Here is a 26,762-nt window from a genome sequence, read left to right on the forward strand (position 1 = left end):
CAGTCGAGTCTGTTGGGGCGCCAACCCTGGCCCCAAAGTCTACTTTTGGTATTCCCTGGGGACTTCATTGCTCTGTTCCCCTTGATGTTCTGTTCCACACCCTTAGTGTTTTGCTTTGGTGTGGTGGGATCAGATTGGGCGGAATTCCTACACTGTGTCTCCAGTGTTGTCCCCTGTAGGGCTATGGGTCAGTGAGGGATTTCATGGGGCTGGCCATTTGGTCTTCTCTGTGGATTGACTGCTCTGAGCGGGATAATCGTCCTCAAGGGTTGGTGGGACAGAATGTGCTATACTCTCTCTTCCTCCCCCTTCATTTGCTCCCATGTACTCTGATCAGACATGTCTCTCTCCTGGAGCTGCAGATTCAGTGCTGTCCTCTGAAATAAATTCTTCTGGGGGGAGGGGCAGGTGTCTGTGTAGTTGGGATTGGGGCCAGCCCCTCAGACCTCTTCACTGGTTCCCTACCCCATGCTGGCATGTTGCATTCACATCTTGGAGCACTGGGTTGAAGTCTGGTCCCTCTTTCCCCATGGAGATATAAACAATACCCTCCCCTTGGGTTGGTTAGTGCCCTGTGCCCCTCTACCCATTTTTTTCCCCTCTCCCCCACTCCATTTTAGTTGGCTACCATATGCCTCCCTCTAATGTATCTTAAACAGACTGCTGTCTCCCTTCCCCCAAAGTTTCTTCTCCCCTCCTCTCCGTATCTTCCCCCTATCCTCCTGGTATTGCTTACTCCCATTTCTGTTCTTGAGGACTTTCTCTAACCTGGATTAAGTGCGTCCTGAGCTCTTATCTGTACCTGTGTACATGCACTGGCATAGCCTGCAGTGAAAGGCAGGCTCTCATGAGAGCCTCATGGCTGAGGTCATGAGAGTCGGGGGTGAGGAAGCCTCAAGGAACCAGAAGAATATTGTGTATTTCATTGGTGCTATATTTCACCCTGGTTGACACATCCCTTCCTTGTGACCCTTCTGTGAAGGGATGTCCGTCCCATTGTCTACAGATGGATTTTGTGTCTCTCCTTTGTGCCCCCACATTCTCAATAGTATGTTTTTTGTTTACTTGTTTTGGATCTTCTGATGTCTGTTACCTGATCCCAAAGGCACCTCATGATCACACAGGCTGGTATTCTTCTTCAATGTGGGCTTATTGCATCTCTGATAGGTAGATGGTCACTCGTGTAACTTCAAACCTTTAAGACCGCAGATACTATATCTTTTGATAGCTGGGCACCATCAGTTTTCTTCATCACATTTGCTGTGTACCCATTTTTTCTTTGATCGTGTAAGGAGGGTGAGCATCACAGAATGCCAGGTTGTTAGAACAGTGTTCTTGCGTTTAGGGAGGTCTTCAGCAGAGGCCCAAAGTCCATCCACTTCCTCAATGTATTGCCATATAAATATACGCACCTGTGCCAATACCTCTATTTTTATGAGTTAATATATTTACATACCTGCACGTCTATATCTACACCTTTATCCATAGTTTTGCTTCGTAGATCTGTTTCCTTTTACCTTTTTTTCCCATCCCGCTATCACACTTTCCCTTCTTCTGCCTCTTAGTAATTCCTCTCAGCTAGATTTTTATTGCACCAGGACCCCCAGGATCTCTATGTTTTCCTCATTGTTGATTTTAATTCCCTAGTTGTTCCCCTGTCTATGGCATTGTTTGCTCACCATTCCCTTCACCCGCCTCTTCCTCCCCATAGGTCCCTCTGAAAGCTTGGGTCCAATTGCTTTCTCCTCTGGCTTGTTTCCCATGTCTATTTTATATAGGCAGGCAAACCAACAATAACGTAGACAATACAAAAAGAAAACAAAAGAAACGGAATAAAAAGGGGGAAAAAGGAAAGAGAAAAAAATATATATTTAAAGAAAAATAATTACAAGCCAAAAGAAAACCCGAGAAAGCACAGATAATTTCATGTCTGTCTGTTGACCTTTATGTCTGTCTTCCCACTGGTCCTGGGGGGTTCCAGGAACTGCCCCTCCTAGCTTGAAATCTATTTTGGAGGCTCCTCAGGGGTTTTGTGGCTTTGCTTTGCTCCATTTGCTGATCTGTTAGGTTCCCTTCTTGGTTCGCCCCGTTTGGGGTGGGTTAGGACTGGACTCACTCCCTGCGTGTGTCCCCAGTATTGTCCTCGGTCAGGGTGTGCTCCAGGGAGGGGTCATCATGTCTGGAGCTCTTGTTGGCCGTACAGTCCTCTCTGTGCCTTAGCAGCTCCATGCAGGGACGCTGTCCTTATACATATATATGTCTTAATAAGCATATAATTATGTGGTTTCATGAGCAAATGTACAGATGTGTCCTTTCGCAGTTTATGGTAAATTTTACCTCCTTAACTATTTACGTAATACAATAAGACTTTAATGAATAGCCTTGAAAATGTGAATTCCTGCTTTTACATTTTTAAATTGATGTTAAGCTGCAATAAAATGTGCTGATCTTAAAAAAAAAAAAAAAAAAAACCCAAACGTGGGCAAAACCAGAAAACTCACTGCCATTGAGTTGATTCCAACTCGATAGCGACTCTACATGAGGTTTCCAAAGCTGTGAATCTCTACAGGAGCAGATAGTCACCTTTCTCCTGTGGAGCAGCTGGTGGACTTGAACTGCTAGACTTGGGGTTACAGTCCAATGCCTACCTGACAGCACCGTCCTCGAAATTTGCCTCCAGAATCTTACCAACCATCATCTAACAGGTGATAGTTGCCCAGCAAAGAGTCAAGAAGCCATCTCCATGGACATGCTGGGCTCCTCCCCCTCTTCCTCGGTGCCCACTGGACACGCTAACAGAAAATGGGAGTGACTACTGTTGAGCACCACCCTTTTCTTCTGTCTTGCAGAGTCTGGCCACCACTAAGGGACCAAAATGACGGACTCAAAGTACTTCACAACCACCAAGAAAGGTACTGTTTGTTTCATGGCCGGGCCCACTCCTTCTGCTTACCCCACTGGGGAGATGGTTCGGGGTAGAGACACAGAAGCAGGCACTAGGATGCCCCAAAGCTTCGTTAGCAGGAAAAATGAGCTGACGGTGGTGTGAGAAATTGCCCACTGTAGTTAGAACTCAGAAAGGGACCAACATTTGCATCAAGTCTGAAAGTCCCCTCCTCCCCGATCCCCCTCCCATGGCCTTTAAAATCGCTAAACATGGTGTTTGTGTTCTAGGGAAAAGAAAGCATGCTTTCTTCCTATTGGCAGCCCCACAGTAATTGGGGGGGGGGGTGCTTGGTCCTTATCCATGGTTGAGGAGATTACATACGACGGACATACGACGTTTGCATCCTGTTTTTCATTTACCATCAGCCTCCACAGCTCTAATGACTGCCCATGAGTCTGTTGATTTGCTAAACTGAACTTTGCTGACCTAGCTTTTCGGGGTATTTTGGACTTTCCTGTTTTTTAGGGAAATGAGGGGTCTTGTAGTGGCTGAGGAATGTACTTCAACCCTGTCAGCATCTTTTGGGCCAGCCTTTCCTCCCTCCCCCCGCTCTTCCATCCAAGGTTGAAAAACGCTTGCTTGCTGCCCAGGACATGAGTCTCTGGTTATTGACGGTAGGAGGCTGTTCGCCCAGAGGGCAGCTGAGGAGGCAGGAAGGAATGGAAAGGAGGATAGATGGAAACAGTCACCACAGGGAGGAAGTAGGAAACGTGTAATGGTATGTGGGGATTGCAATCAACATCACAAAACAAAATGTGTAGGCTTGTTCAACAGAAAAATAAATTTGCTCTGTAAACTTTCACTCACTTCACCATCAAAAATAGAGATGAAAGAGTTTACTGGGAGAGCCGTGGAACATTTGGTGTTTTTGCCCAACCAGTTGTTACGGAGCACTGCCACGTGCAATGCCGAAAATGGACAGAGTCGCCAGCCTGGCTCTTGGGTGCTGCGGTGAGGGAAGGGCAGAGAGCTGTGGCTGTGGGGTGTCTGGGGGGTTTGCTGGGCACATAATGGGAGTGTGGTGAGGAGAGGTGTGGAGCAGGAGTGGGAACACTCTCCAGGAGAAAGATGAGGCTTTCTGCTCCCGTAGAGGGACAGTCTTGGAAGCCCCCAGGGGCAGTTCTACCCTGTCCTACAGGGTTGCAGTGAGTGGCCATCGACTCGTGGGCAGTGTGTTTCTTGAGAGAAGACAACCTATGGTACAGTTCTACTCTGTGCCTATAGATTCGAATGAATCAGATAGACTCCATGGCAATACGTATGTTTTTGCTTGCTTGTTTTGTTGGGGGTTTTTTTGGAGGGGGTGTTCTGGAGAGAGATGCCCAGGTTCTTTCTTGAATCTGACATCAGTGTTGGGTTTAAATTAGGGAAGGCCTGAGGCAGATTCATCCTGTGGTTGGAAAAGTGAAATTAGAGAGAGGCCAGGGAGACCAGGACCACAGTTCACCTGGGAGATGATGCTGCTTGAAGTAGGGGGTCAGTACTGGGGGGTTGAGAGAATTGTATAATTTGAGAGATGACTGACTAGATTTGGGCCTTTAGAGAAGTACATTCCTCAGCCACTACAAGACCCCTCATTTCACAAGCAAGCAGACTCCAAGTTCACCCATCTACTTTCTCAGGGTTGATATGACCCTTTCATTGATGGGTCTGGTTTGACCAAATGCGGTGAGAGCAGCACAAGGGTGACCCTTACAGTGGGGCCCAGGGCAGGCTGAGCTGGTTTGTGGATCCCAGAGCAGGGAGACCTGGGCCCCTCGGTATCAGGGGAAGGAAGGGCGTGTGCCCCTTCAGCCTTGTAGGGCCACAGATCTGAGCTGCGAGATCGGCAAGATTCCTGGAGGCTGTGTTGAGCAATATCCTCCAACCGGCCTTGCCCCCGACCTTGCAGTGTGATTGATTTTAATCCCTCTTGTTTGCCGTCTCTGCCTCATGGTCTTTGCTGAAGTTGCAATTCACCTCAGTCGTGATAAAAAAAATCCTACATGTTTTCCTTTTCTTACTGTAAATCCACCAGAGCTGCCTCAGCACCCTGCTTCCCTTACCCCATGTGTCACCCCCAACCCAAGTAACTCATCCTGCCAAAGAAGGGCCCAGTGGCCACCATCAGTGTGGGCAAACTGAGTGCCAGGTGCTGAGATGGGGGGGATGGACACCTGGGGGAGCAAAAGAGGTCACTTAGCACCTGGGGAAAGGCAGAGAGTACAGACAGGACAACAGGTGCAGAGGCATGCGTGAGTGTCCTCAGCAGGCCAGAGCACCATCATTCAGCACCAGCTTTGGAACTGGCCAAGCTGGGTTTGAATCCTGACCCTCCACTGATGAACTATCTACTATCATCAGCAACCTCCTGACTCTTTCCTAAAGCCTCTTGATGCTCATCTGTAAAATGGGGAGAATGCAGCATGTGAGGGCAGACTGAGAACGTGCGTGGGAAGTCAGAGGGCTTGGGAAATGCCAGCTGCCTCTCTGGAGCCTGGGAGGCCTGCCCCCTCCCCATTCTAAGGTCCTGAGTCCCTCTCTGTGGCAGGCCTTGGAGCCACCCTCCATCCTCGCTGGCCTTTTCCAGATTATCAAGGTCTTGAGAAATGGAGCTTTCACGAGGCAGCAGAATTCCCGTCGTCAGAGCCTGTGCCCCGGCTCAGGAAGTGAAACCCTGAGCCAGCAGTTTCAATGAGATGTTCTAGGAAAACAGGAAGAGGCACGTGTGGGACTAGATCTAGTCCCTTCTTCCCCCTCATGCTGAAGTCCTAGGCCCCCGGGTCTCCCGTGGTGGTGGTGGTGGTGGTGGCCGGGTTGGGGGGCTGCCAGGAGCTTGTGTCTCCTCCCGGGGTTTTTGACAGCATCTTTAACAGTCACACTAAGCAGGACTTGCCAGCACGGTTTTTGTCCCTGCAGAACCTTGGTCACTGACGGTCTCTGCCTGATCCAATGGCCGTCCTAATGGTGTCCCTCTGCTAGCCTGTCCCAGCTGAGGACAGGGGCCAAGAGCAGCCTTCAGCTGGTAGCACTGTCTTGCTTGCCTTCTTCCAGTTCCTTCTTGGTGGGAGCGGGGCGCTACCCTGATGGGTGAGGCGGACCGCTCCTGACCATCTCCTTTTTTAGGGGAGATCTTTGAGCTGAAGGCAGAGCTCAACAGCGACAAGAAGGAGAAGAAGAAGGAGGCAGTGAAGAAAGTAATCGCCTCCATGACTGTGGGCAAAGACGTCAGGTGGGTACAGGGGTGGGGCCAGCTGACAGAGGGAAGGTTGGTCACTTGGGCTCAGTATACAGCTGTCCCTCAGGGTGTCCCTGGGGACCCCTGCCACCTCCTGTGCAGCTCCCTTTACCAGCCTGCTGCCCCAGCAGAAGGCTCTGTTGGCACCGGGCTCACAAGCCTCGATGCTACTGAGTAGGTGAAGGACACAGCTGCCTGCTGGGAACATGACAAGCCCAGGGTGGCCCCTCTTCTGGTTTTTCAAAAGAACTGGAACTCTGGATTTTAGCCTTCTTCATCTCTCTTTTGAAATCCCCGTCAAGCAAACAGACACGGTGAGAACCAAGGAAAACACAGGTGCAGGCTGGGCCTGGCCAGTTTTCGGCCTCTGGTGTGCACCTAATGCTGGAGTCGATGATGTGTGAACTGCTGCCACCCCTATGCACAGCTTTACAAACCCCTCAGTGTCTGCTTTCCCTGGTCACCCGCCCACAGGCACCTGTTCCTGCTCCGGGCCTCTGGCTTCCCAGAACCAATTCTATGAGAACATCCTATGTGAGGACATTCAGGGAGGCTGGTGGTGCTGATCCTCTGGGACTGCCTGGTTTTTCCCAGCTTCGCCAGCTTCCCACCTTTGACAGGGATGGTCTTACACTTTTCTAGCACCCCGTTTGGAGGGAAATACCAAGTTCTCCTTCCCTGACAGGCTTGCACCCCCGCTCCCCACCCCCACCCCCACCCCCCCAGGTTCCGGCTTTCACCCAGTGGCCCCTCTCCTCACAGGTCTTCTGTTTCCCTGCCCACGAGATCATAAAGTTCCCGAAGGCAGGGCCTGGGACTGCTGATTGCTTCCATTTGCACAGTGTCTGAGAGTTGGCAGAACTTGGGTCATCACGAGTCCCAGAGTCTAAGTAATTTAATTTAAGGAAAGGGTCACATGATTGCTCAAAGGTCATGTAGGCTAATGGCAAACTCAGGGCTCAAGTCCAGCACTTCCCAAGGTCTCCCGCAAGCCCACCCCTCTAGGCCCTCATGGTGTCCAACCCTAAGCTTCATGGGCTTGGGTGCTGGCAGAGTTGCCCCCATCTGGGTCCTGTGGCACCATTATTGATCCCTCCCAGTCCCTTGTGGACTTCCCTGTCTCATTGCCACCCTCAGCAAGGAAGCTCCCAACTCCCCGGGAGACTGAAGGAAGCACAACGCAGAGGCATCTGCCGCAATCAGAGTGGCAAGGGGAAAGCAGGTGCTCCTGGTGCCACCTGGTGACAAAGCCAGGACCGTGGTGTCACTTCCTCCTAGAGGAGGCAGCTTTGTTCTCTCACCTCAGATGAGCTGGTTCTGCTGATGCACCAGAGGAGTCAGGCCCCTCGGCAGCTCCTCTCTGCTTCACACCCCTCTGCCTGGGCCACACCCACCAGTCACAGCTTCAGCCCATGGGGACTTGGCAACGGCACCCACCTCCTTGCCCAGGAGGTTCACCTTGACCTCCTAAGTCCCTGTGGTACCATGTCCCTTCTCATAAAAGCCCAGTAGCAAGGAGACAGGAACTAGAGCTTCCCCAGGACTGCTGGGTGCCCCCATGTTGGGAAGGGTTCCACCGAGTGTAACAAACTGTCTGAGCGCCCAGGCTCTGGCAACAGTCTCACTCCTCAGGCAGGTGAACCTCAGGGTTACAGAAGATCTGTAACATGGGCTCTGTAAACGAGGCCCATAGTGTTCGGTACCCACATGCTGGCCTGCCCTGGGCTTTCATGGAAACAGCGCACCACCACCTGCAGCCCACCTCTCGGAAGCAGCAGGCTGCAGGAGGTACTAGGGAGAGTGAAGAAGCGCTCTCCTGAGGGGCCAGATGGCTTTTGGATCGTTTGATTTCAAGATCACAAAGTCCCGTGAAGTGGATTTTGTGACACCTGTCTTACAAATGAGGAAATTGAGACTGAGGATGAAGGCATTTTCCCAGCATCATACAGATAACCGGGGGCGGACAGAGTTGGGGCTGGATCATGTGTGTTTTAGAGCCACGGGGCATAGCTGGTGCCCTCCTATTTACTAGCCTTCTGTCTTCCCCGCTTCCCGCCCTTGAGGAATGGCCCGCCCCACTTGCCCCACTCCGACAGCTCTTTGGCTTTTCAGTGCCCTCTTCCCAGACGTGGTGAACTGCATGCAGACAGACAACCTGGAACTGAAGAAACTGGTGTACCTATACTTGATGAACTACGCTAAGAGCCAGCCCGACATGGCTATTATGGCTGTCAACACCTTTGTGAAGGTGAGGCAGAGTCGACAGGAGGGGCAGTGGGTACTCACTGCTCCACCTCTCCATCTCCCAGGGTTGGGGTAGTGGTAGTGGAGGACAGCAGTGGCCTCCTTCCCAGGCCCTCCGCCTACCTGCCAGTGCCTCTTCCTCCAGCACTGTGCCCCACTCTCTCTAGCTACTCAGGGGCTGAGAGTGCCCCCCCACTGGAATCTCCCCTCCCACCTTTCCTCTTTTCTAAACTGAGAAGTGGGTGGGGACGGGAATCAGGAGCTCGGTGCCCCTCTAGAACCCTCGCTTCCCCAGCCCTGCTGATGCTCACCCACGGGGAAGATTGCAGGGCGTGGGACTGAGTCACAGCTTTCCTGTGTGACTCTGGAAGCTCCTGGCCCCTAACAACCTTTGCTCCCTCATCAGTACAACAGAGCCAGTACTGGTGTCTCCTGTAAGGGCAAAAGGGGAGGGTGGGCAGAGCCCCTGGAGCCCTGTCTGGCAAATGCTAGGTGCTTACTGCTTGGCCTTGACTTTTGCTGGGGAACTCTCACCATTGTTGTTTGATGTTGCTCATGTGAGCAGGCCGGGAAGAATTTGACCCTCATACGATTCTTTCTGCCTCCTCAGGACTGTGAGGACCCCAACCCTCTGATTCGAGCCCTGGCCGTGAGAACCATGGGTTGCATCCGTGTGGACAAGATCACAGAGTACCTGTGTGAGCCCCTCCGGAAGTGCCTGAAGGATGAGGACCCCTATGTACGCAAGACAGCAGCTGTGTGTGTGGCCAAGCTCCACGATATCAATGCCCAGCTGGTGGAGGACCAGGGCTTCCTGGACACCCTGAAGGACCTCATCTCTGACTCCAACCCCATGGTGAGCCTCTACCACCTCCAGGGGGATCTCTGAGAGACTTGGCTTGACCTTCTTCAGTTCCCGATGGTCAGGGCCCTGCTGAGTGGCTGAATTGAGCTGGTGCCCCTGTCATGGAAGGAGCCAGGCCTGGAGCCCCTTCGCTGTATCATCTCGAACTCCGTGCATAACCTTGCAGAGCCCTTTGCTCCCTCCGCCAGACAGAGCTCAGGGTGGCTGTGATGGGAAGGGCCTGGCCAACATAGCTTGGTCTGTGGTGGGTGTGTGGTCCAGATGAGTTCCCTCCTCCTGCTGTTCAGTCACAGTTGACAGCTATCTTCTCACCAAGACTTCCGGCTCTGAATCTCAGGAGGGGTGACCCTTCTGCCCACATTTCCCAGGTTTCACAGCCTGGAAGATAGGCCTCAGGTCTGTGGCCTGCGAGTTTCCTCACACTCAGCACTGGCAATGTTTTGGAAGCAGCTTGGCCTATTCCATTAAAAAGGAAATGTGCAAACCCCTCGACCCAGCCATTCCCACTGCTTCCTACAGATGTGTTGCTCTCATGTGAGGGCCGGTGGCCAGGACAGGGGGGCACTAGCTCTTGGTCAGTGGGAACCATGCGGAGAATGCAGACCTGGCAAAGCTCTGGGATCCCTAGCCCCTGCCCCACACTCACTCCAGCAGCCTTGAGGGGCTCCTGGGTCATCCAGCACGGACCAGCTGGGTTCAGTGGTTGGGAATGCGCTCCACTGCTCCGTTTGGTCTGCCTCTTCCTAAGTGCCAGGTGCAGTTATTTTCCGTCTGTTTACAGAGGAGTGCTAGGATGGGGCTTAGCTGTTCCACAACCTTCCTGTCAGTCATATTGCCTTCAGGTGATTTGCCTTCTGGCCTGCCAGCATCCGTGGGGACGGGCAGGGCAACATGGGCCCCGACACTGGTACCCAGCCTCTGCCCCTTACCCCCTCTCACCCAGGTGGTGGCAAACGCGGTGGCTGCCCTCTCGGAGATTGCCGAGTCTCACCCCAGCAGCAACCTGCTCGACCTGAACCCACAGTCCATCAACAAGCTGCTCACTGCCCTGAACGAGTGCACCGAGTGGGGCCAGATCTTCATCCTCGACTGCCTGGCCAACTACACGCCTAAGGACGACCGTGAGGCCCAGAGGTGAGCGGCGTGCTGCCCATGCCCAGCGGCCTTGAGCGGCCTGGGCCTCAGGCCTTGTGTTGTGCACAAGTCCCTCAAACCCAGCTCAAGGGTGGCCTGTAGCTTCTCAGCTCCCCAGAGCCAGGCTGGCGGCAGCTTGTACATTGGTTCAGACTGTAGGCTCTGACAAAGAGCAAGGGCTTCTGAGCTGCTGGGGCCAGGTCACCCATGGCGAGTAAGGACTGGGCATGTCAGAGACACCAGGGAGAAGTCACCTTGAGGCTCTGCTACTTAAGTTTCCCTGCGTTAGCACAGGTTCCCCAGCCCTGCCAAGAAAAAAAAGTTATTGACCGTGCCCCTCCCCGCCTCCATTAAAAACTATTGTATTGCCTGTGATCCAGGATATAGTGTAGGTATCTCTTTTGGCAGCCCCATAGCAGTGCCCTCTAGGTTATCGGGGGGTGTGGGGGGTGCATCTTATCAGATAATCCCCAAACACCACCCCGGGAAGGAGGTTGACATCCCTCACCTGCTGGTTTAGGAGAAGGAGGAGAAGATGGCAAAACATGCGCCAATTTCAGCCAATAAGACGTGCCATCTAGTGACACTGGTGACGTTCTTTGAGCTATGCCACCATCCTCACCCTTCTTTCCTGTGTCCCTTCTCCCCCATTACCACAAACTCGTGGCTCCACGTGCTTTATCCAATCCCGCAGGTTGCCGTTTTCACTTTGATCCCACGTAGCTGGTTCTTAAAAGAGCATAATGCTCAAAGCAGGCACTTTTTACCAGCTCAGCAAAAGATTTGGATTTAAGAAGAATTCAGGGGATATTTTGATTTCAGGTTAAAAGGTGATCTCCGGGCAGTCGTTTCAGGAGTTCATCCAGCCTCTTGGCTCCAGAAAGTCTAGAGTCCATGAGAATTTGAAATGCTAGTCTGTTTCACTCCCCTTTGGATCAAGAGTTTTTTATAGAATCTTTGACCAAAGTGTTCAGGAGTGGCAGCTGGGAACCCTACTAGGCAAAAGGCAGGTTGTTCATGGAGGCGAAGCATTTCCATGTCCTCCTGTTCTTCCTGATTCTTCTTATGCCTCTGGTGCACCAGGAAGGCAGAGGCCAGGTGCCATGCCTTGGAAGCGTGCTTTACCCATTTATCTCATTTAAGTCTTCAGCAACCCCATCAAGTGGGGAGCCCCCGTTTTATAGAAGAGATGAGGCTCAGATAGTTGTGGCTCGAGTGGGAGGACCCAGGATCTAGGCTGCCTCCTGCCACAGGCATGATAGCTTGACAACTGAAAACAGGGTCTTCTCCCTTCTCTGTCTCCTGCTTGCCCCGATGGAATGGACCCAGCATCTGCGAGCGGGTCACCCCCAGACTGTCCCACGCCAACTCCGCAGTGGTGCTGTCTGCGGTGAAGGTGCTGATGAAGTTCATGGAGATGTTGTCCAAGGACCTAGACTACTACGGCACGTTGCTCAAGAAGCTGGCCCCACCCCTGGTCACGCTGCTCTCAGCAGAGCCTGAGCTACAGTACGTGGCCCTGCGCAACATCAACCTCATCGTGCAGAAGAGGTAGAGCTCCCCCCGCCCCAGCAGTGTGCACCTTGGCGGGGCGGGCAGTGCTGGTGAAGGGCAGCACCCATCACTGGGCTGGACGGCTCAAAGAACAGCTCATTCCGTTGGGTTTCAGCTGGGGTCAAGTCTGCTCCCTCTGGACATGTGGCAATATCTAGAGACACTGTTGGCTGTCACATATTAGGGAGGAGGTGCTGCTGGCATCCAGGGGTAGGGAGACCAGGGTGCAGCTCCACATTCCTCCAGCAAGGACAGCCCCACCACCTGGGCCTCTCTGGCCCCACATGCTTGTCATGCGGACGCTGAGCAGCCCTAGCTGCCACTCACCAGGAAGCAGGCTGGCCAATGGCCGGAGTTGAGGGTCGTACCCAAGGACACAGGATGACTTCCACACCCACCAACACTCTTACAGTGGTGGGTCAAACTCGGTTGGGTGTGAAGTTTTCCAATCTCTTGAGGCTGGAGAACCCAAGATAATGGAGCAGCCTAGGGTACAGGGCATGGGGGAGGGGAGAGCTGAGTCCCTGGAGTGGGCACAGGCACACGAGTGGAGCAGCACTGACTCTGAGAGGCCGAGGGAGTCCTGCCATGGAGTGGGGTTGCCCTCAGGTGTGGCGCCTGCCCTGGTCATTCTCTCCAGGAAGACAGGGCATGCTCCCCTCTGGGAGCTTGGGGGCTCTGGGCTCTGGGGTGAATGTGGGAATGCTCTCTGGAGGCCTGAGTGAGGGATTCGAGTGAGTGCTCCCGGGGCTCTGGGCTCCATAAGCTGCAGTGACCTGCGGAGCAGCCGCTCAGGTGACAACATCCCTGCGCGCTCTGACACGATAAGCCTCTTAAGAAGGGATCGGTGTCACTGGGGCATGGTCTGACCTGGTCCTGACAAATCCTGATTGCAGAAGTTCTGCCTTACAGCAGCACAGCTTGGGGTCTTGCCTCTCTCGCGGGCACACCAAACAGGGCTTTCGACTCCCGTTAAGAGCCACAGTCTTGGAAACTCTCAGGGGCAGCCCCACCCTGATGCTAGGAGTCCCGTTTGCATTGATGCATTGATGGTAGTGAGTTTGGTTTCAGTCCGATGACATAGAGATTCTCTGCCCGGCCTGGAGAAAGCAGGGGTCCAGAGTAAACTACCTTGACTGTATGAGGGATCTAGGCCCAGTCACCCACCCATATCAGTTAGCGGGGGTGGGGTACTACTCCCTAAACCCAGGCCTTCCTAAGGATGAGGGGCTGCTTTTTGCACACTGCCATTCCCATATCGTGGGCATGGAAGCAGAGCCTGGAGTTCACACCTTTGCCCCTGCTGCCTCTGGTTTGTACCCACGATGGTCCATCACACAGTGATGGCCACTGGAGCCTTGCTCAGGCCAGTCAGTGGGTCCTTAGGCACATGTGACTCAGGCCCCAGGAGAAGGGGCCCAGCAAATTCGGAGTGTTCTTCAGCTCATGCTGGCTCTTGTCCCCCTGGGAACCCCCACCCCCAGGCCTGAGATCCTGAAACACGAGATGAAGGTTTTCTTCGTGAAGTACAATGACCCCATCTATGTGAAACTGGAGAAACTGGACATCATGATCCGCCTGGCCTCGCAGGCCAACATCGCCCAGGTTGGCAGCATGGACTTGGGGGTGGGAGGCGTGGGTTTGGGGTCCAGTAGGCCAGTGACTGCTGCTCAGAAAGAGAACTGAGCCCAGGGGACAGCGCCTGGGAACTCTCAGCCATGGTCAACTCTCGGGTTTTGTACTAAGGAGTTTTCTCTCCCTGTCACTGCCTTTCCTCCTTCCATGTGAAAAGTGGGAGTGGGTCAGCCAGCTCAACCGGAGGAGCACGGGGCCCGCCTGCCCCACCGGTCCTCTCCTGCTTCCCACTCTGGGCACCTGGAAGCCCCTCCTTCCCTCCGCTGGGGGGTCTGCATGTGCCCAGTCCAGGCAGGTTGCCAAATGCTTGCTCCCCAGCCCTCCCTTCTCTCTCTGGGCCGCAGGTGCTGGCAGAGCTGAAAGAGTATGCGACAGAGGTGGATGTGGACTTTGTACGGAAGGCTGTGCGAGCCATTGGCCGCTGTGCCATCAAAGTCGAGGTGAGGCCCTGGAACTCTGCCTGGTACCAGGAGACCACCCACTTCTAGCAGAACCCGCTAGCTGCCCATGTCTAGGAAGGCCTGAGGGTCACCCCAGGCCCCGCCCCCCTTGTACAGGCTAAGCTCCTTCTTTGGGCTTTACAGTCACACCACTTAAATTTTTCCTCATCTTCCTGTGCACTCTGCTAGCTGAGATGATGGAGCAGTCACTAACCGGGGGCTCTGGTAGACGTAGCTTTCACTCCCGGAGCTTTCTGGCCAGAGCATCACCAGGTAGACACTTGAACATGTGTCATGTGCTGATTGTCAGTTGACTATGTGCTCTTTCCCTCCACGAGCTACTCTAAATCCATCATTCCCTGCCCCCAGTTTTCCACCCATGAAAAGATTCCTTGTCTGTCTATCCAGATTCTCCCTAAACCAGTCTACTGGGGCTAACGGCTCTGGGACAGCCGGTCACTCCTAAGGAGTCTCCCCTCCGAACATTAGGATAGTGTGTTGGAATGAGAGGAGGAGAGAGGGCCCCGTGGAGACTTTCCGTGTGGTTTTGGTACCGGGAGCCTATTCATGAAAGAGGCCTTGTAGTTGCTGCCCTCAGGCTGCCCCCGAGGAGGGCTGGAAAGACTCACCTGGAAGGAGGACTTGAGACCTTGCCCCCAGAAGTTTGGTCTGTGGCCCCTCCTCAGTCTGTTTTTAACACCTCTAGCCCGGAGCGCTTCCCTGCCACCTCCCCGGGTCTGTAGGTGGTCCTTCTGTTCCTCCTCCTGTCATCTGAGGAGCACTTCTGATCCCTGTTTCTGACAAGGAAGGTGAACCAGGGGTGACTCTGAGCCCTGGGCTAAAGCTGTGCTTAGGGCAGCCCTACTGGAAATGGGTGCAGGGGCCATGCCCACTGTCCTCCCGCCCCTCTCCATGCAGCAATCCGCAGAGCGCTGTGTGAGCACGCTGCTCGATCTCATCCAGACCAAGGTCAACTACGTGGTCCAGGAAGCCATTGTGGTCATCAAGGACATCTTCCGCAAGTACCCCAACAAGTATGTGCCCCACCCCCGTCCCAGGAGAGGGTAGTCTGGCTCAACTTGGGGTGAGGAGCATGAGGAGACTTCACAAAGTTCTCGGGAATACGGGATCCAAAGATAAGAGAATTTGCCTAAACCTTCTTGAAGTCACTTCATATTTCCAAAAAATAACCTGTCTTTTCTTGCTTTAAAAAAAAATCCTCCTGAGCTGCCCCTCTACTACCTAGGCCAAAATAAGAACAAAGATGTGACAGCTAGACCTCGTATCCTAAACTTGCCACCTTTTGCGGGGCTGGAGGGCGCTGCTGCCTCTCTGGCTCCTGCCATGCTCTGGTCAGCTGTGTGTGCTCTCCCAGGTACGAGAGTGTGATCGCCACACTGTGCGAGAACCTAGACTCCCTGGACGAGCCCGAGGCCCGGGCCGCCATGATCTGGATCGTGGGCGAGTACGCCGAGCGCATCGACAATGCCGACGAGCTGCTGGAAAGCTTCCTGGAGGGCTTCCACGACGAAAGCACCCAGGTGAGCACCCCGCCCGAAACCCGCCCCTCCTGATGCCCTGGGGACACTGTCCCTGTCCCCCAGCCCTCAGTGGGAGCACCCTGCCCAGAGAGCACACCAACCCAGGGGAGGCTCCAGACCCCAAGGGCAGCTCCACTCTGGCTATACCACCACCACCACCACCACCACACAAGGTTGTCCCAGTCAGTACATACCTATCCAAGGGTCTGAGACCCCTGGGGCCCAACCGCTCTCCCATCGAGTACGTACATCATGGGCATCTCGTTTTTGCTTTTGGCACCTATATTTGGGACATGTTATCAGGAGAGACCAGTCCCTGGAAAAGGACATCATGCTTGGGAAAGTAAAAACAAGGAAGACCGTCCACAAGATAGCGTGACACAGGGGCCGCAATGCACCCAAGCATAAGGATCGTGAAGTTGGTCCATCCAGTGTATTGTTCTCTTGTGTATGGGGTCGCTATGAGTCAGAGCCAACCCAACAGCATCTAACAACAACAATACTTAACTGGTTTATATAAAAAAATTCTTTGAAGGTCTGTCCTGAAATACAGTGTTGTCGATGATCGAACAATAGCCATATACCTATAGGGAAGACCAGTTACTGTGACTATTACTCAGATTTACACACCCCAAAGATGAATCAAGTAAAGATGTGTACCAGCTTCTGTAGTCTGAAACTGATCAAGCATGCGATCACGACGTGATGGTAATCACTGGTGATTGGAATGCAACTGGTGGAAACAAGGTCGAAGGCTCAGTGGTTGGAAGATAAGGCCTTGGTGACCAATGTTGGCGATTGCGTGCTAGAATTTTGAAAGATCAATAGCTTGCTACACCTCTGCATGTGATGGACCTCTTCAAAACAAACACACAGGAATCATGTGGGAAGAGTGTGGAGAAAGAAGCCCAGTGTCATCAGTCAGAAAAAGACCAGCAGCCAACAGCCGAACAGATCATCTGTTACTCACCTGCAAGTTCAAGTCCACAAGAGCCAAGGTACAACCCTGAGTGTTTCCCACCTGAATGTAGAGACTATCTCACGAGTAGAATTGATGAAGTAAGCTGTACTGACCAAAGACCAGATGACTCATGGGAGCGGAGGCCATTAAACATGTTAAAAACAAAAGCCAATCAAAAGGGATGGCAGAAGAGACTCTGAAACTTTTTCTAGAATGTAAAAAGCCAAGCAAAAGGGTGAAAGGATGAAGTAAGAGAGCCAAACAGACTATTTCAAAGGACAGCTCAAGGAAAGCATTAATACTTACCTGGCAGGGGCGATACCATGAGGGCGAGGCTCACCCATTGCACTCCGGATGTGCTGAGCCCTGTGCTGTCCCCAAATGTGGCAGACTCGACTGTATAATCTGTGGTAGTGGGGGACTGCGTCCATGAACAAAAGAAGAAAATCATGAAAGTGAAACGTGCAGAGCCCTGGACCTAGAACCCAAACAGAAAGAACACACGCAGCATGTCCCAAGCTGAAAGAAACTGAAGGAAACCGTCAAGTCTGGAGTCCAACAGTGGATGATCCTATGGGCAACATAGTGAAGGGCGCAGGAAGAACCAAAAGAAACACTCACACAGTCAGTGCGCTGCAAGGAACTGACACTGAAAGTGGGAGTCTACGCTGCACTGAAGGAAGGAGTGGCAAAACCAGGCCCCTGGGGACGTGACGGAGTACCCATTGAGATGTTGCGGTGAGCCCGTGCACCACTCACTGTCCACGCCAAGGAAGTTAGAAGGCAATTACCCAGGCGGCCAACTAGAAGAGAGCCATCATTATGCCTGTCCCAAAGAAAGGTGACCCAACAGATGTAGAATCATCAGACACTATCATCATGTCACCCACCAGGGAAGCTTCGATGACAGTAACTCAATCAGTTAGCACAGTGACAGTCAAATACCCAAAATACCAGCAGGGTTTGGGAGAGGATGTGGAATGAGTGAACTCATTGCTGATTATCAAATGGATCTTGACTGAAAGCAGAAAATTCCAGGAAGATATTCATTTGTATTCCACTAGCTACGCAAAGGTATTTGCCTGTGGATTATAACAAATTGCAGATAAGAATGGGATAACTGCAGATGAGAATGTGAGAATGGGAATTCCGCAGCTCCTCATTGTGCTCCTGCAGTGCCTGCACAGGGCCACAAGCAGTCCTTGGAACAGAAAAAGGAGAAGTGGTGGCATGGTTGAAAATGAGGAAAGGTGTGTGTCGGTGGCAAGTCCTTGCATAATACTCATTCTGTCTGTATGCTGAGCAAAAATCCAAGAAGCTGGCCTGGGAAGAATGCAGCATCGAGGCTGGAGGAAGGCTCATGAACAGCCCTGTTAGGCACGTCATGTAGCCTTGCTTGCTGGAAGCCAGGAGGACTTGGAGCCTCTGCTGATGAAGATCGGAAGTACCGTTTCCAGTATGGATTATAGCTCAACGTAAACAAACTTCACCCAACTGGGCCACTAAGCAACATTATGAAAACAAAGTTAACGTCCAGGATTTCCTCTTACCTGGGTGCCCTGCAACCAGTACTCCTGAAAGCAGCACTCAAGAAATCAAAAGACAAACGGCATTGGGCAAAATTGCTACAAAAGGAAGGTGACCAGACGTCCCGCTTTTCACGGGACAGTCCTGATTTTTAACAATTTTTTCCACGTCCCACGGCGTTTGAAAAAAGTCCTGATTTTTGGAAAGAATGCATGACAAGCTATGGTAAACGGTTTTCAGCTGCCATGTGGCTATTTTGCCTGGATATGAGTTTTATCAATGGTGTCCCTCTGGTTTCCCACTTTACCGATGTTAAGATCTGGTCACTTTAATAAGGCCTCTCTGCAATGTTAGAAAGCCAAGTGGTTGCTTTGAATAGGGAAGATCTGAGAAGAATTTATTTGTTTGAGTGATATGTTGGCAAAAATATTGAATGTACCATGAACTTGCAGAAGAATGGACAGCTATGTCCTGGCAGGAGTAAGTCAGAATGCTCTGTGGAAGTGAGGCTACCAAGACTGTCTCACATGCTTTGGACATACCAGGTGGGACCAATTCCTGGAGAAGGACATCATGCCACAGTGAGATGACACAATGGCTCCTATGATTGGCTCCAACATAGTTGTTAAGATGTGGGACAAAGCAGTGTTTCGTTCTAATGTACATCAGGGTGCTGTTGGTTGGAACTGACTCAATGGCACACACCTAACGACAACAAGAGCCCCCAGGGCACCACAAGGCAATTTCATTTCTGTTAGGCATGAGAGTGAGCCTCTTTTGGGTGTTTGCTCTTCTTGAGGAACCCTGGGGGCAGAGTGGATGCAAGTTGGGCTGCTAACAGCAAGGTTAGCAGTTTGAAACTACCAGAAGCTCCAAGGGAGAAAGACGAGGCTTTCTACTCCTGTAGATGGAAACCCATAGGGGCAGTTCTATCTTTTCCTGCAGGGTTGCTATGAGTCGACAGCGTCTACATGCCAGTGGGTTATTCTGCTTTCTATGAACTGGGAACTGTTTTGCTTTCGTTATTTGTAAACACAGACATCTTAGCGGCCAGTGGGGGCAATGTAACCTTGTGAATAAGAGTGTGGGCTTTGAAATCTGAGAGATCCTGAGTTCAGGCCCCTCTTCTGCCACCCCCTCCTGGCTCTGTGGCTTTAGGCTAATTTCTTTACTGTCAGAGCCTAGTTCCTCGTTTGTAGACTGAGGGGTAACAGACCCTCCTCCTGTTGCTATGGGTGTTAAATGGAGTTCTGTTCATAGCACGGGCCCCGCCCATAAATGAGCCGTGGTGATCCCTGAGCTGAAATCGTTGATTTCCAAAGCAAACTGGTCCAGTGTCAGAAGAGGACTGAATGGTCCCTGTAAGTGGCAGCACTGGGGAGCACCCTCCTTCCTGTGCTTCTGTTATCGGACTGCCTCTGTGACCCCTGGTGGCTTCTGCTCAAGCCCACTCCCATCTGCAGGGGCCCTCAGGAGTCAGCAGTCCCAGGCTGGGTGCCCCTTAGCTCAGCAGCACCCTTAGAAAGAGCTGGTTCCTTCAGTCCCAGCAGGAGTCCAGGGCCTGTTCCCACACCTCGTGAGTTATCCACCAGGCTCTGCTCCCCATCCTGTAGGTTGACTGGGCAGAGGATGAACCTCCACAGGAAAGCCAGAGCTGCTGTCCTCAAAGACAGGGTAGATGCTCCAAACCAAACTCCCTCCTGGCCCACTCAGAACAGCCCCTACAGGACGGGGTACGATTGCCTCGATGAGCGGCTAAGACTACGGGAACAAGCGGAAAGCACTGTCTTTCTTCCGAGATGCTAGGTGGACACAAACTATACCTGCCCATCACAAATACTAGTAAATCTTTTCCTGTGACACTCTCCCCTCCCCCCCACTGTCACCTCCCACCCTGCCTGCTGCCTGCACGGGCAGCACCAGCCCCCTCCCTTTGTGGTGTCTGAGAGAAGGAGCCTGACCTGTGATGGCCTCCGCCCCTGGTTGGCTCCTGCCCATAGGAAAGAGGATGGTCTGTAGTCTTTTTCTCAGCCAGGCTCAGGCTGCCTGGGCAGCTATGGAGGGCAAAGTTGGGGATCCAGGCTCCTCCTCTGGGAGGTGAACAGGAGCAAGTTACCTAAACTCCCACGCTATATCCTCACCTCTAGGGCAAGCTTATTGTTTCAGTTGAGGGGCTTGGTTCCTATGCCTTCATGGTTCATAGTACTTTAAGGATCCCTCTTTAGGGGTTTATGTTTGGGGGCTTACTTTGGTTGTCTCTTGGACCCCTTCTTGCTAGGCTCTCCTCATGCTCTGTATGGACCCACACCCACTGCCATCAAGTGATTCCAACTCAGAACAACCCAATATAGAGCGTCCCAGGCTGTAAATTTTTATGGGATGACACAATGGATAGTGATAAGAATTGTACAAGCCCCAATAAAATGATTTTTAAAATATGTATTTATGGGAGTAGATAGCCTCGACTTTCTACTCCCAAGTGACTGTTGGGTTTGAACATCTGGTCTTCTGGTTAGCAGTCTGACGCTTACCCAACACCACCCCTAGGGCTCCTGTAGCAATGGGCAGAGGTCCCGAAGGTCTTGGGCAGGTGGTATTTCAGCCCAGGCTCCGCTAGGCCCTGTCTGACCAGCCTGTCCTGTGAGGATGGTGGGGAAGTACATCCCTGCTGGAGAGCACATTGGTTCATGACGCATTATGCCTCAGGTGGAAGATGGACCGCTGGACTTGTGGCCAGGCCCCCTCTAGAGCCAAGCCAACCTGGCCGTTAGGAGTGAATCCAGGCGAGGACACTTGGGCTGGGGAGGAGCCAGAAGGACAGTGATGACTCACTCAAAAGAACTCCGGTCCATGGAGTCGATGCCGACTCAGAGCAGTCCTAGAGGACAGGCCGAACTGTCCCTGCAGGCTTCTGAGTCGGGACCTCTACTGGAGTCAAAAGCCCCATCTTTCTCTCCCACGGAGGCTGGTGGTTTCAAACTGCTGTTGGCAGCCCAATGTGTCACCACATTGCCACTAGGGCTTCTGTTGTATATTTGAATGTGGAGACTCAGGAGGTTCTGTATACGTGTGACCTCATTGACGACCCACAAACCCTGTGCGGTTCCGTCATCATTCTTGTATGTTTACACACAAGGAACGTTCAGTAACTTCTCAGCCAGGGTCACATTAAGAGGGAGCTGGTTCTGGCTCCATGTAAGCTGCTGTGAGCTGCCGTTCTCCAAGTTCACAGGAAGCTGTTCCCAGCGCCCTCCAAACAGAAGTCGGCGCCTCCACTTAGTTGTGCAGCCAACGTGTGTAAACAGCTGCCCCCTGCCCGTCTGCCACTGCTCAAGGGCTCAGGACACTTCATCCCAGAAAGAGACCACGCCTCCACTCTGCCTCCCGCTCTCCACTTCCCCTGCAGGCCACTGTTGCTGAGTGTCCCATGTCCACCCTCATCCAGGGGCTCGGCCTGGCCATGGTCATGTTTCTGGCTCCCTGGGCTCCCTCTAATCCTGCCCCCGTCTTTGTAAACCATGAACTTCTATGGCTCATTGGGCTCAGAACGCTGAGGAGTTCCCTGACAGACTTTGAGGACCCCAGGGCTGTGCAGTCCGGCCCGCACCAGCGCCTTCTGTTGGCACAGCCTGGGCCCCCTGACCAACCCAGCATCCAACGAAGCTGCCTCTGCTTTGAGGATGTAGTGGGGTGGGGTCCCTTTCTATCACAAGGCCCTCGTTTGTCTTTCCTGGCCCCCCACAAAGCCCCTCTCCTGCCCTCTCTGCCTCCCCAAGGTCCAGCTGCAGCTCCTGACTGCCATTGTCAAGCTTTTCCTAAAGAAGCCCACAGAGACCCAGGAGCTGGTGCAGCAGGTCCTCAGCCTGGCCACGCAGGTCAGTACCCAGCCACCACCAGGGGGCACTTTGCTTCTCTCAAACCAGACCTCCCGGTGCCACTGAGGTGGGCACATCTGGGAGCCTGGCGCCTGTGACACCCTCCTGCCTGGGTCACCCCTACCAGGACTCAGATAACCCAGACCTGCGGGACCGCGGCTACATCTATTGGCGTTTGCTCTCCACCGACCCAGTAGCCGCCAAGGAGGTGGTGCTGGCCGAGAAGCCGCTCATCTCTGAGGAGACGGACCTCATCGAGCCCACACTCCTGGATGAGCTCATCTGCTACATCGGCACGCTGGCCTCTGTCTACCACAAGCCACCCAGCGCCTTCGTGGAGGGCGGCCGGGGTGTCGTGCACAAGAGCTTGCCCCCGCGCACTGCCTCGTGAGTGCCCCGACCAGGGCTTTGTCTCAAGTGCTGACTGCACACTCGCCTGAGAGGTCCCCTGTGGCTCCTCTCAGCCCTTCCAATAGCTCTCAGGGAAATGTCCCCTCTGACAGAGCAGGACAGCAGTCCCAGAGAGCTTGAGAGGCTGGCCCAAGGCCCATGGTCCCCGGCTTGAAGAGGGCAGAGCTGGGCTCAGACGCGCTTCCATCTCTCTCCAGAGCCTATCTTTTTCTTCCCTTCCTCCTTGACCATAGGGAATGGAAGTAGAGGGACCCCAGCGAGTCAAGTGGTTGGCGAAGCTTGCCTGCTCCCTTGTCTAGGGACTCACATTCCTTTGCCTGGGACTGGGATGAAGGAAGTATCTTCCTTCATCCATCAAGTGGATCTCATCTCGTAGAGCCGTGGAAACATGGCTCTCATAGCAAGTGGGGGTGCTGCTGGCGGGCCTGAAACCCCTCCACTGACCTCTCCTTCCCATGTCTCTGGCAGGAGTGAGAGCACAGAGAGCCCCGAAGCAGCCCCCACTGGACCCCCTTCTACTGAGCAGGCCGACGCCATCCCCCCTCAGGGCGACCTGCTAGGAGACCTTCTCAACTTGGACCTTGGCCCCCCAGTGAGCGGCCCACCCCTGGCCACCTCCTCAGTGCCGATGGGACCTGTGGACCTTCTCGGCGGGGGCCTGGACAGTCTGGTACGACCTGGGCCCCCGCTCTGAGTGATGTTCCTAATGAACTGCCAGCGCGCTGTGCTGGCCACCTGCCGCGCCGCGGTCCCAAGTCCTCTGAGGTCACCCTTCCCTCTGCCGGTCGAGGCCAGTGCGCGACAGGACTCGGACTCCTCATCTGACTGCTGAGTGCAGGAGACCTCGGGTAGTGTAGAGGCACCACCCCCCCCACACACCCCCAGTCCTGCCCTAGAAACCCTGATTTGGCCAGGTCTGTTGAGAGTGGTCAAAAGAGGTCTTCACAATGGGAATAGAAGTAGACATGCCTAGCCAGTGTCTCCCAGAATTCTTCAGGAAGATGGTAAGGCCAGGGGTGGCAGGATGAACCCCTGAACCTCAACCATGGCCTCAGATCCCCGGGGAGGTAGCTGATGACCCAGGGACAGGATGGGCGGGGGCGGGCACAGGGAGCATCCCTGGGGACCACCATGGGGAGAGTGGTTTGGCCTCTCCCACACTCACTTCAGATGGCACAGCCGCTGACTGACTAATCTCTTCCCTTTCCCTCTCTCTCTCTCTGACTTTCCGGGCTTTTCTCTCTGCATGTGGCTGCCTGTCTTCTGCACCTTGCCTGCTCTGCTTGGAGATGGGGGATGAGTCGGAAGGGGTATGGTTCAACCCTTTTGTGTCGCCAAGTCTTATCCTTGCTCCGCGGACGCTGGCTCAGCCTTCACAGAGCTGGATGATGGCCCAGCAGCCCCTCAACTACTGCTGAGCCTAGGCCACCTGTCCCAGGGTCAGGCTACCTGCACATCTCTTGGCCACCTGCACATCTCTGCTCAGCTGCCATGGGCCCCCATAGGCATTACCACTCATGACCTGATGCTTGTCCTGAGGCCACTGGTCCCTCCTGTCCTCATAGCCACTCTGCCCTCCCAGGACTGAGCTGTTCTGCCTAGCCCCTTCCAGCAGTGGGCCACAGGCCCCTCAATCCTAAGGGCTGGTTTGAATGTGCCTCCAGCCCCTCCCTAGGGGCTTTCCTTTTCCCCACACAGCTGTCTTCCTTCTGGGGTCTCAGGGAGAGGTGGGTGGCAGCCTGTAATCCCCCTCCTGTTCCACCCCTTTAAGAGGCAGGGCACTCCTGGGATCTCTCCAGGCCCTGCTGCCTTGCCACTGACGCCCTTGCTCTCCTGTCCCAGATCACAGGCACCAATTTCACGGCTCCGCCAGCAGCAGTGCCAGCCACCCTGGGAGCTCCCATGGGCAGCGGCCTGAGTGACCTCTTTGACCTGAGCAGTGGCGTGGGTTCCCTATCAGGATCCTATGTGGCCCCCAAAGCAGTAAGTAAGACACCTCCCCGATGACAGGAGCAAAGGAGGCTCCGTCAGGGATGGCTTCCAGGTGTAGTCCTTTGCGAGCCCTGGTCAGGACACCAGGGGCTGTGTGAGCCTCAGGGAGGGGGTCTCGGTCAGTCTTCGCAGAGCCAGCCTAGGTTGAAGGACAAGTCAGAACCTGCCGAGCCACCGTGGGAGAGGGTCCCTGCGGAGGAAGGCCTGTGGGTGTAGGGGAGCCGGCTCCCGTCCAGTGAGGGCATGGCTCTCAGGGTTGCCTTCGTTCATGGGAATGAATGTCTCCTGGCCCTTGGTGGCACTTTGGATGACATAGCCTGCCCTCTGTTTAATTTCCAATAAGAGGCTCTCACAAGAAGACACAAAGTCAGGCAGGGGAAGCAGTCTGCTCCTGGCAGCCACCATGGGTGTCACAGTGAAGCAGGCAGCGCTGGTGCTGGGGTCCTGGCCAATGGCGCCCTGAGCAAGGTGGGAGCAGCCCTGCCTTCATTTTCTGGAATCTCGGCATGTGGTGAAACGCTGCAGAGTGGGTGGGTGGGTGTCGGCAGGTGGCTCTGATGAAAACTGATGGCTCTAGGGCGGAATGTCTTCCATCCCTGCCTCCAACTCGCTGGGGTTGTGACCCCTTTCTGCCACTGAAGCAGCCCCCCAAGTGCTCCCTGGGACTGGACTGGAGAAGAGAGCAGACTGTGCAGTGGGTGTCCACCCTCAGCAGGGAGTGGCGATCAGCTGTGAGGGTGCTGGTCTGCAGGGAAGAGGGCCAGTGGTGGCCTGGGGGTGAGCTCCCAGGGAACTGATGTGGGGGGAGGGATGGGTTAGAGTACAAGTGAAGGGAGTTGCCATTTGCTGAGGTTGAAAAGAGGTGGGCTAAGGCTGGGAGGGCTGAGACACGGGCATAATGGGTACTGCTGCCTGGGAGTCAGCCGGTGTCCTGCAGCTCTCGGGTCCCAGGCCCGTGGGGTCTGCCACTTCCTTCCCACAGAGCCTCTCCCCACTGGGCTACACTCCCCAGAGAGGGTCACATCTGGGCCTCAGGGAGGCAGCAACTTTAGCTGAGGGCTGGGTCCTGGACTAGCCTCACCTGCTGTGACGAGTCATCCAGCAGCTGTTGCGGTGGAGCCCCTGGTAGGTGGCCTGACAGGACCTGGGCCCTGAGACATGGCATAAGCTGCTGGGCACTGTGTGCCAGGGCTGCATGAGCACTTCACAGCCCTCACCCCAGTGACACTCCCCCACATCTGAGGTCCTAGCTGGTAAGTGACCCAGCCTACCCCCGAGTGCCTGGGAGCCAGCCGGGTGCCTGCTGCAATGGCTGCAGTGGGAGCAGTGCCCTGGGCAGACTGCTGCGGCAGGCATGGAGTGGGCACACACTCAGACCGTTAGCTTGAGCAGGGGCCCTTGAAGTCTTGGTAGCAACCCTGGAGGTGCTGTAGAACACAGCAGGCTCAGACCTGGTGTGGACATCTTCACAGACCTCCCTGTTGAGGTCAAAGGTCAGGTTTGTACCAACAGTGCGGACCGTCGAGCCTGCACAGACCGTCTCTGCGGCCTTAAACAGGGAGGGTTCCCCCTTCTGCCCTCACAGAACCCTTCAGGACCAGGACTGCCAGGAGTTAGGTGTCTGCGTCCCTGACTCCCTTCTCCAGAGAGGGAGGTCCTCAGAGTGAGAGCTCCCTGATTCCCCCCTAGGTCAGTTCTTTGTTGCCCCCCTGGCACTCTTGCTCTGCATTTTGAAAGAAGACTTTAGTTGCCAGGCCTATTGCCCGCAAAGCTCTCCTGAGGCTCTATGGTGGAGGAGCTGCCCAACTGTGGGACCATGTGGCTCTTAGGTGCTTGTCCTGGGCATTCTCTGGGGTGCACCCTGAGCTTCTGACCTGCGGCCTCTGAGCCACTCTGTGAGATTAAAGATCAGGACGAGCTTCAGTTCATGTTCTCTGCCAGCCCACAGCCCTGCAAGCATGCTCTGCAAGCCAAACACAGCAGGGCCTTCCCTCAGAGAGCTCGCTGGGTGGTGTAGGCATGAGACAAGTTTCTTGGTAGGCTTCCTGGAGGAGGTGGCACTTGAGCTGAGACTAGTGACAAGGACGGCCAAGCAACAGAGGCCCTGTTGGGTGAGGGCTCCACTTAGTCTATCATTGGACAGACAGTCCTGTCTCTTGTGAAGGGCAGGCTGACAGCCAGGCAGGTTCTGGCCGAGTCCCAGGATGCAATTGGTCTCTGGGTTCTGGGCCTTCACTTGTCAGGAGCTGGCAGGTCTCGCTGCCAGCCGCCTCAGCACCATTGGGCAAAGTGTCTCCTCTGACTTTGAAGACTTGAGTCAGCCCCTGTGAGTTGCTCCCCTGTGTGCACCACCCTGAGCCCTCTCATCCAGGGTCATCCCTCTGTGAGGGCACATTTGGTGATCAGGAAGTCTGAAAGG

At 54.1% G+C, this 26,762-nt stretch overlaps 1 protein-coding gene and 1 pseudogene across 1 annotated transcript in view; both read left to right on the forward strand.

Annotated features, from left to right (window-relative positions):
- AP1B1 (adaptor related protein complex 1 subunit beta 1) overlaps nucleotides 1-26,762 on the forward strand; it is a 50,994-nt gene that overhangs the window by 19,545 nt on the left and 4,687 nt on the right. The window contains exons 2-15 of the mRNA XM_075533823.1: nucleotides 2,850-2,912; nucleotides 6,053-6,158; nucleotides 8,277-8,412; nucleotides 9,019-9,264; nucleotides 10,217-10,407; nucleotides 11,737-11,958; nucleotides 13,446-13,566; nucleotides 13,941-14,036; nucleotides 14,955-15,070; nucleotides 15,412-15,577; nucleotides 21,842-21,940; nucleotides 22,068-22,327; nucleotides 22,820-23,021; nucleotides 24,194-24,334. Coding sequence (XP_075389938.1) covers nucleotides 2,876-2,912; nucleotides 6,053-6,158; nucleotides 8,277-8,412; nucleotides 9,019-9,264; nucleotides 10,217-10,407; nucleotides 11,737-11,958; nucleotides 13,446-13,566; nucleotides 13,941-14,036; nucleotides 14,955-15,070; nucleotides 15,412-15,577; nucleotides 21,842-21,940; nucleotides 22,068-22,327; nucleotides 22,820-23,021; nucleotides 24,194-24,334 — 2,139 coding nt within the window. The 5' untranslated portion in view covers nucleotides 2,850-2,875. The remainder of the gene's footprint in view (nucleotides 1-2,849; nucleotides 2,913-6,052; nucleotides 6,159-8,276; nucleotides 8,413-9,018; nucleotides 9,265-10,216; nucleotides 10,408-11,736; nucleotides 11,959-13,445; nucleotides 13,567-13,940; nucleotides 14,037-14,954; nucleotides 15,071-15,411; nucleotides 15,578-21,841; nucleotides 21,941-22,067; nucleotides 22,328-22,819; nucleotides 23,022-24,193; nucleotides 24,335-26,762) is intronic.
- Nucleotides 16,837-16,970, forward strand: LOC142429938 (U1 spliceosomal RNA; annotated as a pseudogene).

Source organism: Tenrec ecaudatus, chromosome 16, assembly GCF_050624435.1.
Source record: "Tenrec ecaudatus isolate mTenEca1 chromosome 16, mTenEca1.hap1, whole genome shotgun sequence".
Taxonomy (NCBI): Eukaryota; Metazoa; Chordata; class Mammalia; order Afrosoricida; family Tenrecidae; genus Tenrec; species Tenrec ecaudatus.